The sequence below is a fragment of the Caloenas nicobarica genome, chromosome 22, assembly GCF_036013445.1.
Source record: "Caloenas nicobarica isolate bCalNic1 chromosome 22, bCalNic1.hap1, whole genome shotgun sequence".
NCBI lineage: Eukaryota > Metazoa > Chordata > Aves > Columbiformes > Columbidae > Caloenas > Caloenas nicobarica.
The window spans coordinates 1,062,723-1,077,531 of NC_088266.1; the positions used below are offsets into that span (position 1 = coordinate 1,062,723).

At 60.5% G+C, this 14,809-nt stretch overlaps 2 protein-coding genes across 2 annotated transcripts; one reads left to right on the top strand and one right to left on the bottom strand.

Annotated features, from left to right (window-relative positions):
* Positions 1-1,537: 1,537 nt before the first annotated feature.
* C22H1orf50 (chromosome 22 C1orf50 homolog) lies at positions 1,538-5,469 on the bottom strand. The gene is made up of 4 exons (XM_065650098.1): positions 5,320-5,469; positions 4,287-4,373; positions 3,135-3,266; positions 1,538-2,044 (listed from the first exon to the last, which is right to left on the bottom strand). The coding sequence occupies exons 1-4, from the start codon at positions 5,443-5,445 to the stop codon at positions 1,862-1,864; spliced, it is 528 nt and encodes a 175-aa protein (XP_065506170.1). The 5' UTR covers positions 5,446-5,469; the 3' UTR covers positions 1,538-1,861.
* A 132-nt stretch (positions 5,470-5,601) lies between these two features.
* P3H1 (prolyl 3-hydroxylase 1) lies at positions 5,602-13,723 on the top strand. The gene is made up of 15 exons (XM_065649861.1): positions 5,602-6,107; positions 6,547-6,699; positions 6,900-7,089; positions 7,509-7,640; positions 9,752-9,891; positions 10,585-10,674; positions 10,784-10,836; positions 11,182-11,303; positions 11,453-11,580; positions 11,654-11,749; positions 11,868-12,018; positions 12,496-12,613; positions 12,811-12,886; positions 13,072-13,212; positions 13,287-13,723. The coding sequence occupies exons 1-15, from the start codon at positions 5,643-5,645 to the stop codon at positions 13,404-13,406; spliced, it is 2,175 nt and encodes a 724-aa protein (XP_065505933.1). The 5' UTR covers positions 5,602-5,642; the 3' UTR covers positions 13,407-13,723.
* The last annotated feature ends 1,086 nt before the right edge of the window (positions 13,724-14,809 follow it).

Consider the following 14,809-nt stretch of genomic DNA (forward strand, 5'->3'; position numbering starts at 1 on the left):
CGGTCAAAAAACAGATGAGACAGCAACGCTGGGGAGCTCTTTTGGGGGGACGGTTCATCCTCCCCAGCATCACCTCTCTGTGCCGCAGCAGGACCGTTTGGCAGCTGCATCCCCACGGCGCAGAGAGCACCGAGCATGTGCCCCCATCCCCACATCTCCCCTCTTGGTACCTTCTCTGTATTTTCATACAAAGCTACAGCCATAGTGGTTTTGCTCTTTTGGAGGAAATCCAAGAAAAATACTTGCCAGCGCCCAGGGGACCTGCAGGACACAAGGAGTTATGGGGTGCAGAGGGGCTGGAGATGTCACAATGTGGGACTCAATGACCTTGAGGGTCTCTTCCAACCAAAACGATTCTATGAAATCCCACCAAAGGCCAGCATGTGAAACCACAAGCTATGGAGGTCTGTGAACATCACCCCGACCCCCTCGTGTGTCTTTTTACAGATTTTAGTGATGGGAAACAGATAAAACTGGGTCAGGAATCCCCTTTTCCCAGAGGAGCATAAATCAACGCATGGGAAGATCTCCGATGTTGCTGTAATTAGCACCACGGCAAAGCCCATGCAGTAATTAACTTTCTCCCTTCCAAGTTAAGATTTAATGACGTGCAGTAAAATAAGACCTGGGGTGATAAAACAAGCAGGGAAAAAACCCATCAAATTAGACACTTGTGACTCGATAAGGAATTAATTATAACCTGGCCTAATAATAACAATAATATATCGCTTTTCCTCTGCACTTGTGCTCCCAGTGAGGGAGGACGTGTGGAGAAAAGGAGGAGAGGGAGGAAAGGCTGTGCCCTGCAAAGGGGCAACGAACCACTGCGATGGCAAAACCTGGTGATGTGCTGGTCCCCAGGGGTCTCTCAGGGACACAAAGAGGTTCTTATGCCCCTTGGCAGAGTCACTGCAGCACTAACCCACAGCAGTAGGTTCGGACATCGAGGTGGAGGCACGAGTCGAGGGTGAGCTGGGAGGACACGGTGCTGCCTCCTTCACAGGACACCGGTGAGGGCCAGGAGGAGCAGGACACACTGGGGACACTAAGATGAAAAAATCAATGTTAGAAAGGGAACAAAGAAGTTTCGAGGAGATAAGGAAGAAATTGTTGCCCCTGAGCGTGGTGAGAGCCTGGCCCAGGTTGACCAGAGAGGTGGTGGATGAACCATCCCTGGAGACATCCCAGGCCAGGCTGGATGGGGCTCTGAGCAACCTGAGCCGGTGCAGATGTCCCTGCTCATGGCAGGGGGGGCTCTGGGGAGCTGGGGAGGTCCCTTCAACACAAACCGTTCTGTGATTCTATGATAAAGATATTATTTTGAGAGTGTTTGCATGACCCGAACAAAGCCTGACACACAAATTGAGCCCTGAATCACATCAGGCGTCACCCAGCAGAGCTGGAGGCAGCAGACCGTTCTGCGCGGGGTTTCCACCGCTCTCCCCAGGCCACAGGGTTTCCCAAACACATGCGTTTTAACGAGGGGCAAAATCCAGCCCTGAAATCATCACCGTCACAGTGACGTACACCAGAGCCGGACAGGTAGGACATGTTTTATAGCATTATCACATCTCCCCAGGCATTTTTGCTTTTGCCCCAAGCCCTCTGGGAATTGACTCCACCTGACATCATTTGCCTCTCACTGTAGCTTTGGCACAAGTCAGAGAAAATAATTACTCAGTTACTAGAAAATCCAGTAAGACCGAATGCAGAATTAGTCTCGTTAAAGCACCGAGCAAGTAACGGCGGCATCAGCATTTCTGTTTCTTGGTCCCTCTCCTTGCCCTGCCCCAGCAGCGCACAGGCTCCACATGTCCTCGCGCAGGGACTCAGCTCAGCGGGTCCCATGTTGTCACTTGTGTCACTTGGTGAGGCCCTGGAAGTTTGGCTCTGTGCACGGGGGCAGCGCTGCCTGACGGCTCAGCAGCTTGTCCAGGAGGTTAAATTCAGCATCTCGTCTCTCAACGTCCTCCAACGGCGTCCAAGACATGTCATGCTGGAGCTTATAGGCACCAAGGAATTCGTGGGGACTGGTCCCCCATTCCTGGAGGAGAAAGGAGAGATTCACATCACAGGTCAGCCCAACCTCTGCCCATGTTGGACAATCCTACCACACAATCACAGGATGCCCGACAGCCCTCTGGGGAAGAAATTGTTCCCCAGATCCAACCTCAACCTCTCCTGGCGCAACTTGAGGCCGTTTCCTCTTGTCCGGGCACTTGTTCCTTTGGAAGAAGAAACCAGCCCCCACCTCACTCCAACCTCCTTCACCCAGATCAGGTTGCTCAGAGCCCCGTCCAGCCTGGCCTTGAACATTCAGCTTCAGAGCTAATGGATGGGACGTTTGGCAGTGCAGAGGGAGCCCAGAGCTCTCCTGGTCCCAGGTGATGCCTTTGAAACAGTCCCAGCTACTTGACCATCCCATTTTCTAACCTAAAATAGGCTCAGCTTTTAGACCTGAGCCTAAGACCGGGTCAAGCTGCGGTGTTGCTAATGCAGGGGGAGTATGGGATCTCCCCGACCTGTGCAGCGCTTCTCAACCTGCCCGGTGCTTTGCTCTGAACCTTCACCTTGTACGTAGGGAAACGGGTGGCCAGGGAGGAGGACACCTCCAAGACCACCCCCACCAAGCTGCAGATAAACTTACCACCTGAACGGTGTTCAAGCAGCAATTGTACAACACCCTCAGACACAAGGTGTGAATTTTGGGGTTGTCCTGTGCAGGGACAGGAGTTGGGCTCAATGATCCTTGTGGGTCCTTCCAGTTCAGGACATTCTGTGATTCTGTGACTCAAAGCCCCTGAGCAGATAGTTCTGCCCGACAGCCAGAGGGGACAGGGACAGCCCAGGGCACATTTGCTGCTCCAGAGAAGGAACCACAGGGACCAACCAGTAGAATCCAGGTCCAGGCACCAAACGTCTTCTCACCCACCATCCACCAAACCCAAGAGAACATCACAGTGTAGCTCTCGCACCAGCAGAGGAACTCAGACCAGGGACGAACATCAGCTGAGCAGGGGACGACAAGTGCTCCCATCAAGCTGGTGCTTTTGTCTGAGGTCTGCAAGTGCCCAAGCACCACAAATGTGGGGCTTTTTCCCCTGCCAGCTTCCTCAGGGGCTGTTACCACCCACCTTAGGAGACAGGATGGAGAAGTATCGCTGGCCGCTCTCCCGCCTGTACATGTAGTAAACGTTTCCCGGCTTCTTCACAAGGTTGCAGGCCACATGGTGCAGATCTGCATCTCTGTTAGCTTCATCCAAGACCTGAAAATCAAATTTAAATTTCCACACTTCAAATAAAATGACAGCGCACTATTGCCTCTCGGCCAAAGTCCGAGATACATTGCTTGGCACGAGGCTTTGTCTTCCTTGGTGCACATCTGGCTTCACGTGGCACATCTTTAATGCTCCAGGAAGGAGATGTCCAAAGAGATAAAGTTTTCTCCATGTTTCCCCAGTCAGCTGGAGCTCAGAGCTCCTGCATCCCTCACAGAGGTGGAGATACCACCAAAGACCTCCTCACCACAGCACCAGGTTCACTGCTGGGCCTGAGTCCATCATGAGCTGGATTCGTTCCTCGTCTCAGCACACAGACCCTGGGGGTTCCCTGATGCAACCCCCGGGAAAAGGGGCAGCAAACAAAGGGGAATTCACTCCCCCAGCTCCACCAGCTGACAGCTCCGCAGCTCCAGCCCCACCAGTTAACGATGACGTGACGTAGTGGCTTTGGTGGCAGCGCGCCCGTCGCGGTGACTGGCAGATCCTTTCCCACTCAGGCTCTGAGATTTCACCCCCAAGGGTGACTCCCGAATTGAAGAGGACAACCGAGCCCTGCTGGGCTGGCTGCTGGGGCTGCGTGCGCAAGTAAACGAGCTGGGATACACCGGAAAGCCAAGCTCTTCGTCAGGTAACAGCTCATCTTCTCCCCAGGGCTCAGATCCAGCCAGAGCCACATTATCACCCTGCGGTGACAGGAGCTGTCTCTCTGTCCTTCCTGATGCCCCAGCTGCTCCTGCCCAGCCATCCTTGCTCCTCCACCTTACCAGAGTCCTCCCTGATGCGCAGAGGACTCGGGGAAAGCACCAAAACCCACCCTCCCCCATCCTCAGCTGATACCAGACAACAAACTCTCCTTATTTTCCCACTGAATCTTCTTTACTTGGCTCCCAGCCACAATTCACATCCAGGCCACGGCTCTTCCCAAACGTCTGGGCAGCTCAGCCAGACTCTGATCTCCTGCCTCTCACAACGACCCTCCTGCCCAGCGCACAGACGTGTTCTCACCTTCCGAGCCTGCTCCTGCAGGTACCGGATCTGCTCAGCGATGACGGTCAGTTTATTGCAGGCATTTGCTCGGATGAAGTCGTCCGCCTGCCGGGAAGATCAGGACGGGAAAGAGTTGGATCTCGCCACACCTGTGTGCACTGGAGCAGCTGCGGCTGTGGACTCGCTAGGGCGTTACCGGGGCCGCGGGGGGTGCAGGAGCTGCCCCATGTGCGGTTGGGGGACAGCTGTGGCACCCCCAGGCGGGGGTGACAGCCACAGAGCAGCGACTGTGCCCTGGACATGCGGGGTCACAGCAGAACATACTGGGAGGCACTGGGGAAGACTGAGGGGTAGTGGGATGTACTGGGAGGAGGCAGCAGGACTTACAGGGAAGCATTTGGGTGGACACAGAAGCTCTGGGGGACACACGGAACCAGGACATAGTACTGGAAGCAGCAGAGGCACTGGTAGGATAGCAGAACATACTGGGAGGTGCTGAGATGGACTGGGAAGGGCAGTAGGACCCATCAGGGGGAACTGGAGTGGACTGGGAGGCACTGGGATGGAGGAGGAGCCACTGAAGGGGGCACAGGACACGTCAGGAGGTGCCGGGGGAGTGGGCAGCAGGATGCACCTGGGTACACTGGGGCTGTACTGGGGGGCAGTGGAACGTACTGGGAAGCAGTGGGGCATAAAGGGGTGGACTGAGAGCTTAGCGGGATGTTGTGGGAGTCACTGGGGGCAGCGGGACACAAGGGGGGCACCGAGGTGCGATGTGAGGTACCGGAGGCACAAACAGCGCGGCCCACGGGGGAGCAGGGGAAGGAAGTGGGGGCACTGGGTTATACTGGGAGGGAACAGGGGGGTACGGTGGGAGGCACCGCGGACCACGGGACACAGCGGGAAGCCGCCGGGGACACCGGAGAGCTGGTGCCGGGGGGCACCATGGTCGCCGCCAGCTGAGGAGGCCCCGGAGAGGCCGGGGGGCAGCGGGACGGGGAGCAGCGGGACACCGGCACCGGCGCCGGCGCGACCCCGGCCCGGCCCTCACCTGCTGCACCTGCCGGGCCAGGGCCACCAGGTCCCCGGGGTCCCCGGGGCGGGCGGCGCGGCCTGTGCCGCCCTCCACCAGCGCCAGCCCCGCGGCCCCGGGCTCCGCGCCGCCCTCCGCCGCCATCACCGGCCCGCCGGGCCCCGCCCCTTCCGCCCGGCGTAAGCGGTGCTTCCGCTGAAGGGCGGGGCTACCGGCGTGGCGGCTGCGGGCGCTGATTGGTCGGCGGGCGGGGCGGGACGGGAGGGGCGGGGCCGGGCGCGCTCCGGTGCCCGGTTGGGGGCGGGGTCCCGGTGGGCGCGGGGCGGGCGCGAGGCTCGGCCATGGCGCTGCGCGCGCTGCTGCCGCTGCTCGCGCTGCTGGCGGGAGCGGTGACGTCACCGGGAGCGGCGGCAGCACCGGGAGCGGTACCGGCCGAGGCCCCGCTGCCCGGCCAGCCCCCGGACGCGCTGTTCGCCGCCGGTGCCGAGGCGTACACGCGGGGGGACTGGCCCGCCGTGGTGCTGCACATGGAGCGGGCGCTCCGGGCCCGCGCTGCCGTGCGCTCCCGGTTGGTTCGGTGCCGCCTGCGCTGCGCCAACGCCACGGAGGGACCGGCGGAGGGAACCGAGCCCCAGCCCGAACCGGCGCTCCGGGACGTGCTGTTCTTCCGGGGGCTGCTGCGCCGCGCCGCCTGCCTGCGGGGCTGCGGGCCCGCCCAGCCCTCCCGGTACCGGCTGGGCGAGGAGCTGGAGCGGGAGTTCAGCAAGCGCAGCCCCTACAACTACCTCCAGGTCGCTTATTTCAAGGTGTGGGATCGGCGGCGGGACCGGGACGCGGGGTGGGTCGGGCTGGGAGCGGCCGGACCGGCGGCGACCCCGGGGAGGGAACGGGGATGTCCCGGCGCGGGGGGAACCGGGACGGGCGGGGTGTCCGGAGCGATCCCGGGGGGAACAAAACGGACCGAGAGAACCGGGCGGGGCCGATCCCGGACTGGGGTCCCGGAGCCGGGAGGGCTCCGGTTGTCCGGCCCGGTGGGGAGGGTGTCGCACGGCGGCTCCGGGCCCGGCCCGGCCCTCTCTGCCCCCCCCCAGTGCCACGTCGGAGCTCGCCGGAGCCGCCCCCGTCACCGCCCCCATCCCGCCGGCGGGACTCCCTGGTGCCCCGGGAACCGGGGTCCCTCCGCTCCCGGGGGGGTCCGTGCCGTGGTGGGGGGCCCGTCTCACCCCCCGCCCCCCGTCCCGCCAGATGAACCGGCCGGCGCAGGCGGCAGCCGCCGCTCACACCTTCTTCGTGGCCAACCCCGCGCACCAGGAGATGCGGCAGAACCTGGAGTACTACCAAGCCATGGCCGGCGTCCGCCAGGACGACTTCACCGACCTGGAGGCCAAACCCCACCTGGTGAGACCCCCCCCCCCCCGCCATGTGCAACCCCTCCCAAAACCCCTGGGGAGGTCACAGCTCGGCTGTTGGCTCAGCAAGCGCATGAGATGCCACCTTGGTGCCGGGGGTCTGTCCCCAGCCCACGGGGACACGGCGCCCCAGGTGCTCCGGCGCCTGGAGTTGAGCCCCCCCACACCAAATTTCTCACCCCTCCGCAGACCGAGTTCCGGCTGGGTGTCCGGTTTTACACGGAGGAGCAGCCGGCTGCTGCCGTCCTGCACCTGGAGAAGGCGCTGGGGGAGTATCTTGTGGCGGACGCCGAGTGCCGCGCGCTCTGTGAGGGACCCTACGACTACGAGGGCTACAACTACCTGGAGTACAATGCAGACCTTTTCCAGGCCATCACAGGTGGGAGCTGCGGGACAATCCTGCGGGGTGATGGTCCCCAAAGAGGTCCCCAAACACCTGGAGGGTGGTGGGTCCCCATAGAGAGCAAATCCTATAGAAGGGAGTGTGGCCAGTAAGTGGCAGGAGGTGTTTTCCCACGCTCAGCACTGGGGGTGATGCCTGAGAATCCCCCAAATTCCAGAGGGATGTGGAGAAACAGGGGAGGGACCAGCAGAGGGTCACCAAGACACACAAGGTCACTCCTTCCCCAGACAGCAGCACAGCCCCAGTCCCACCGAGGTGGGCAACCACCATCCTTGGGGGTTTCTACCATCAAAAAGTTGTCAGCAGGAGCAGGAGGTTGGAGTGGAGACCCCCAAGGTCCTGCCCACCACCCCTGGGATGACCATGGGCAGTGACGTGGGGTTTTTCTTCCCCAGACCACTACATGCAGGTGTTGAGCTGCAAGCAGGGCTGCGTGACGGAGTTGGCATCTGAGCCTGGCCGGGAGAAACCCTTGGAGGATTTCCTGCCCTCACACTTCAACTACCTGCAGTTCGCCTACTACAACAGTAAGCAGCTTGGTGCCCCGTCCCCCGGTGGCCACTGGTGCTGGACGTTGTGCTCTGCACGGACAGAAACCAGAGACTCACAGAATGGGTGGGGTTGGGAAGGGACCTTCAAAGCTCATCTAGTCCAAGCCAAGGTGCAGGGACAGGGCAGGAGCACGAGGAGCAGTGTGAGCAGCAGGGCAGGGAGGTTGTTCCTCCCCTCTGCTCTGCCCTGGGGAGGCCCCATCTGCAGAACTGGGGCCAGTTCTGAGCTCCCCAGTTTAAGAAGGACAAGGAATTACTGGAGAGAGTCCAGCGAGAGCTACAAAGATGCTGAGGGGTCTGGAGCATCTTTGTGCTGAGGAGAGACTGAGAGAGCTGGGGCTGTTGAGCTGGAGAAGAGAAGCTGAGAGGGATCTGATCAATGGGATCAATATCTCAGGGTGGGTGTCAGAGGATGGAGCAGACTCTGTTCAGCGGTGCCCAACGCCAGGGTGAGGGGCAACGGGCACAGACTGAAACACAGGAGGGTCCATGTGAACATGAGGAGAAACTTCTTTGCTGGGAGGTGCCAGAGCCTGGACCAGGCTGCCCAGAGCGGGTGTGGAGTCTCCTTCTCTGAGACATTCAAACCCGCCTGGACCGACCTGTGTGATCTGCTCTGGTGACCCTGCGTGAGCAGCGCTGGGCTGGGGATCTGCAGAGTCCTGCAGCCCAACCAGGCTGGGGTTCTGCGCTTCTGTGACATCTTCCACTGAATCAGGTTGCTCAAAGCCCCATCCAACCTGACCTTGAACGCTTCCAGTGATGGGGCATCCACAGCTTCTCTGGGCAGCCTATTCCAGCATTTCACCACCCTCAGCATGAAAAAATTTTCTCCTTTTGGCCATCCCGAACCTGCCCTCTTTCTTTTTAAAACCATTGCCCCTTGTCCTGCCACTGCAAGCCTTGATAAAAAGTTGTCCCCATCTTTCTTGGAAGCCCCCGTTATATACAGAAAGTCTACAGGGTCTCCCTGGAACCTTCTGATCTCCAGGCTCAACAGCCCCCACTCTCAGCCTTTCTTTACAGAGGAGTTCCAGCCATCTGACTGTTTTCATGGCCTCCTCTGGCCCCTCTCCAGCAGGTCCATGTGTGTCCTGTCCTGAGGACCCGGAGCTGGACCAGCACTGCAGGGGGATCTCAGCAGAGCAGAGGGGCAGAATCCCCTCCCTGCACCTGCTGCCCATGTGTCTTGTCACGCAGCCCAGGACGTGGTTGGTTTCTGAGCTGCAGGTGCACTTTGCCAGTTCATGTCCGATTTTTCATCCACCAGCACCCCCAAGTCCTTCTCCCTGCGGCTGCTCCAAACCCCTCCACTCCCCAGTCGCTGGTGACGCTGGTGCAGGACCTTCCACTTGACCTTGGTGATCTTCATGAGGTTCACACAGGGATGCTCTTCCAGCCTGAAACGTCCCACAGAAGAGCTGGAACTTGCTGGGCCTGGTTGCAAGAACCCTCCATGTCACTTGAGATGCTTAGTTCCCGGGCAGCTTCACGCTCCAAGTGAAATAACAGCTTAGAGAAGCATTTTTGTTTTCCTCCTGCCAGCTGTCCACCCCTTGCTCCAAACCACAGAGGCATCTTCCCCCTCTAACAGTTAGTTATAACCCAGGCAAATATACCAAATTTTATTTTATATTTTATTCACCTCCTTAGAAAAATCTAAACTCTTTCTGTGCAAATTTCTCCAAAAGGAGAGGAAAAAAAAAATTTATAAAGTCCAAGAAGATGGAAAGGCTGCGATCCTGGAGACTAAAGTAGGTCAGGGTGCTTCAGTGGCTGAAAATTGCAGGTTAGCCTGCAAATGGTTGGGTCTCGCTGTCTGGAAATGGGCTTCGAAATGTTTGCCAAGCCAGAAAACTGCCCAAACAGCAGCCCCGATGTCTAGTGGGATGATTTTTGGAGGCAGGAGAGCACCTCAGACTCTTAATTTTGCTTTTGTGGGAGCAGATGCCTTTGCTCCAGGGTATCTGCCCTACGTGGGAGACCCTTTGGAGAACAACAAGGACATTCTCTCTCATTTCTCCTCCATGTTCACTCTGTCTCTGATGCTTCTGGATGTGCCAGAACAACCCCGTTTCTCTTTGCAGATGGGAATTACGAAAAAGCCATCGAATGCGCCAAAACCTATTTGCTCTTCTTCCCAAACGATGAGGTGATGAACCAGAACTTGGCCTATTACACCGCAGTCCTGGGGGAAAAGCTGGCAGGACCCATCCAGCCCCGAGAGGTGAGTCACCGGCTGGATGAGCCATTGCAGGGACTTCTTGTCCCCTCCTGGGGCTCAGAACCTGTGTAGAGGTTTTTGGGTCTGCTCACGATGGGTCTGCTCTGGTCCAGCCACCCTTTGGTGACAAGAGGGAGAGGAACAGGTGGACACAAGACCCAACAAGCTGGAGAGCAGCTGAGAGACTGAAAAATATCTGCAGCAAAATACCTTTGGCCAAGTGAAGGTTTGATGGCTTCCAGGAACAGAGCAGCTCTTGTGGGAGAGGGCTGCGAGAGGCAGATGGACAGACTTTATAGGAGGACCTGAGCCCACCTCTGCTCCAGGCTTCTATAGCTGAAGGGAAATTGCTTAAAAATGCGATCTGGCCTCAAAATAGCTGAGTCAGGTGCTGCCTGGGAGGTGGGAGACTGGGCTGGAGGTGTCTGCCCCACGTCAGGGAGAGCAGGGAAGGGAATCGGCTTCTCAAGAGCTCCCTGCAGGAGGGATGTGCCTGCGCCTCAGTTTCCCCCGTCCTCTCCCCAGGGCTCACCCCCAGGGACAGGGATGTTCTTGCAGGATGGGGGGAGCCAGAGGGGCCAGGAGCTGAAGGAAGGGCCATGGGAGCGATGTCACTCTGCACCCTCCTGCCCTCACTCGGGGCCTTTCAGAGCCCCTGGCCGTCCCCTCAGCCCGTCCGTCTGTCCCTCTTGACAGGAGATCCAGGCGTACCGCCAGCGGAGCCTCATGGAGAAGGAGCTGCTCTTCTTCAGCTACGACGTCTTCGGCATCCCCTTCGTGGACCCGGTGGGTGGTGCTGGGCCGGGCTGGACACGGTGGCTGGATGGGAAGGGACGAGGGGTCTGCGTCCCAGACCTTCCTCCAGCTCCTGGTGTTGTTGTTCTTCTGGCTGCAGGACACATGGACACCCGAAGAGGTGATACCGAAAAGGCTGCGAGAGAAACAAAAGTGAGTGGTTTCCCAGGCTGATGGCCAAGCCCACCCGATGGGGGGACCAACGGGACGGACCCCTCCTCCTCCTGGGGTCTGGCCAGAGACCGTAGCCGTGGAGCTGCTGCCGGGAGGGTTTTGGTGTTGGAGCTGCTGGAGGGCAGAACTTTGCTCCTCATTGACCCTTGGAGTGGTGGGGATGGGCAGGTCATCCCAAGCAGCTCAGGGTGAGGGGTGCGTTGAGGTGACTCTCTCCAGCCTTGGGCTTTGTCACCGGCCCCTGGAGACAACTTGTCCCGCCCTTGTCCCGGTGCCCCTCATGTGGGGACAGTGGGGTGGAGCTGATGGCTGCCACGTGGCCAGGGCGGAGCGGGAGACGGCGGCGCGCATCTCGGAGGAGATCGGCAACCTCATGAAGGAGATCGAGACGCTGGTGGAGGAGAAGGCCAAGGAGTCTGCCGATATGAGCAAGTTCATCCGAGAAGGTGCGGAGGGCTGGGGGGCGAGGTGGGATGGGGACCTCCATGTCCCTGCTGCCAGCTCGCGGCCCCTCCACGCGGGTGGTGGCAGGACCACAGCTTCCAGGGTTGGTGGCACCCATCCCTGTGTCCTCCTGACCCCGCTTGTGCCACAGGTGGCCCCTTGGTGTACGAAGGGGCCAGTGTCACCATGAACTCCAAAACCCTGAACGGTTCCCAGCGCGTCGTGGTGGACGGAGTACTTTCCGACGAGGAGTGCCGGGAGCTGCAGAGACTCACCAATGTAGGATGGGGCTGGGGACGCTGATGGGTCCCACCCAGCTGCGCAGACCAGTAACACCAGTTGGGTTTTGCAGGCGGCCGCCTCAGCCGGGGACGGCTATCGTGGGAAGACGTCTCCTCACACCCCCAGCGAGACCTTCTACGGCGTGACTGTCCTCAAGGCCCTCAAGGTCAGGGTGGCTCTGGGGTGGGGGAGAAACGGGCTGTGAAGAGCAGGACGGGGGGTTGAAGACGGGCAGCTGCCCAACCTGCCCAGGGCTGAGCGCGTGTCCCCTCCGTCCCCCGCAGCTGGGCCAGGAGGGCAAGGTGCCCCTGCGGAGCGCCTACCTGTACTACAACGTGACGGAGAAGGTGCGGCGCATGATGGAGTCCTACTTCCGCCTGGAGGTCCCGCTCCACTTCTCCTACTCACACCTGGTGTGCCGCACGGCCATCGACGGTGAGCGCGGCCTGGGGGAGCGCAACCCTGGGAGATCAGGTCTCCTTCAGCCTCTTGTTCTGTCTGTGGCCCCTCCAACAGCTGGGTTGGTCTGGGCTTGGACCTTTCCTTGGAGACCTCCTTGCTGCTCCATAACCTGCTCCTTCCCAACCAGGGGTGTGGGACCTCGTCCCTAAGCCTGGTTTGGGAAGATGGGCAGCTCTGTTGGTGCCTCCAGTGGGGCAGGTGGCTTCACGCCACACAGGATTTCAGCATTTGGGAGAGGCTGTGACTGGAGGGCCATGGAGATGCCATGGTACAAGTCAATGGAGGCTTGCACCACCCAAATGATGCCTCATGGTCCTGGCTCCAGCAAGTGGAAGGGCTTTAGGCTGCAGGTGACTTTCTTGTCACCTCCAAGCACATGGTGCTTGGGGACGAACCCCAGTGCTGCAGAGACAAAGGGATCCTGACATGCCAGGTCTTGTTCCACCCTAGAGAAGCAAGAAGGCCGGAGTGACAACAGCCATGAGGTGCATGTGGACAACTGCATCCTCAACGCCGAGGCCCTGGTGTGCTTGAAGGAACCTCCAGCCTACACCTTCCGGGATTACAGGTACCTGTGGTGGCCACCAGCCAGAGCTTCCCCACTTGAGGGCACCATGGCTTGGTGGCACCTGGGCTTGGAAAGAGCAGGATGGGAGGACAACCCAACCTGGGCTCCCTTGCTGTGGTGTTGGGGGAGCTCCCAGTTGCTGGAGCTGTGGCCTGGGGTGCTGGTCGTCATCTCTGCTTGTCCCCTGCGTCCTCCAGTGCCATCCTCTACCTCAACGGGGACTTTGAAGGAGGAGCTTTCTACTTCACAGAGCTGGATGCCAAGACCGAGACCGTAAGTAGCTCAGCTCCTTGGGGATCCGCTCGAGGCCCCGACACCAAACCCAGCTCCTGCCCGCTGTCCCCATCCCCAGGGACAGTCCCCTGTGCCACTGCAAGGTGTGAAGCTGGGTTGGGGGCCACCAACTCCCCCCGTCGCCCAGCGGGTTCACCCTGACCGGGCCGTCCCGTCCCTGGCAGGCGGAGGTCCAGCCGCAGTGTGGCCGTGCCGTGGGCTTCTCCTCGGGCTCGGAGAACCCGCACGGGGTGAAGGCCGTGACCAAGGGCCAGCGCTGCGCCATCGCCCTCTGGTTCACACTGGACCCCCGGCACAGCGAGCGGGTGAGTGAGCTCCCCCCGGCGGGTGGGTTTTGGGGGCACAACGGCCATGCTCATCCCGTGGGTCCGCCCCACAGGAGCGCGTGCAGGCCAATGACCTGGTGAAGATGCTTTTTGGGGCGGAAGAGGGAGATTTGCTGCGGGAGCCGGAGCAGGAGCAGCCGGTTGCCATCACGGCAGGGAAGGACGAGCTGTGACCAGGATGTCCCTGCTGGGACCAGTGACGCCAGTGTTGTGGCTCCAGGCTGCTCAGCAATGGGGCTGCCAGAAGGGACCCCCCCCACCCCCAGCCACCGTGGGGTGAGAATTGGGGATTGCCCCGCACCCCCCTGCAGCACCCAGTGTCCCCCCGTGGAGCTGCCGCTTGAGCTGGGGGTGTCACAGAGGCTCTGGGGGATGACCTGGGGGACAGGGGAGGGATGAGGACCCGGTGCCACGGTAGCAGACACGTGCCTTTCCGCTCGGCCGAACCTGCGGCTATTTAAGTGCCTTCTGCAGAAAATGGGTGAATAAAGGTGGGTTTTTTCTAAGCCGTTGTTTGCTGAGCAGGGGCTGGAGGCTGGTGATCCGGGCCTTGGCTGTCGCCTGGTGTGGGGACGCATCCTTCCAACCTTGCAACCATTTACTCGAAGGTTTTGCAGCCGTGCAACCCCAGGAAGGTGTTTTTGGGGACAAGGGGGATTTTTCAGGGGACAAATGGGTTCAACGGGCACTGGAGGATTTTTGGTGGGGGCGATGCAACCCCCAGCTCAACCCGCAGCGTCCCCTGGACCCTGCGCCAGCAGCGTGGGCAGGGACTCGCGGTTTCGGGGAGGAGGGAACCGTCCTTGAACAAGAAGGACATTGAGCGCGGTGGCACCCGGGACAGGGCCGGGAATTGTGTCCAGCTGGGCCATTACCATAACGATCCGGGGAATGTGAGTAAATAAATCCTGCCCCACGCGCGCAGCCCCGCACCCGTCATATTTGGCGAGGCTGTAGGGCAGGTCCCGTTCAGCATGGGGGTGGCAGGAGGGGGTCCCAGGGGGGTCGGTGTCCCCGGGATGGATGGATGGACGGTCCCACCGCCGGTGGCTGCCACACCCCCGGTACCCGACCCCGCGCGTGAGCCGACTGCTGATGAGGCCGGGGCGGTTAACGATTGCCAGGGCCTGGGGCTGCCGCTTGCCCGGTGTCACCGGGGCGGTGGCACGCGTGTCCCCCGCAGCCCGTGCCCCCCTCCCGCGGGGGCAGCACCGCTGTCAATGGCGGCTCTTGTTGGTGGCGCGGTGGCATGTGCGGGTCCCCCGCGGAGAGGCGGGGGTCAGGCCCTGGGACACGACCCCCTTCCCCGCTCCGGGGCCGAATTCCTAGAGCCACCCCGGGGCTCTGCGGCTGGAGGGGGGTCCCGGCCCCCAGCAGGGGTGCAGGGGTCACAGATGGGGTGGGGGCTCACTGCCCCAGCCCCCTTCCCTGCCTCCCCTGGGACCCCCATTTTTCCCATCTCCTCACTTGTCCCCATCTCTCTCAACAGAAATCCCACCCCCAGGACCCAAATCACCCCTGTGCACCAAATCTCCCCCCACAAGACTCAGTTCTTCCCCTGAGGACTCAAATTTTC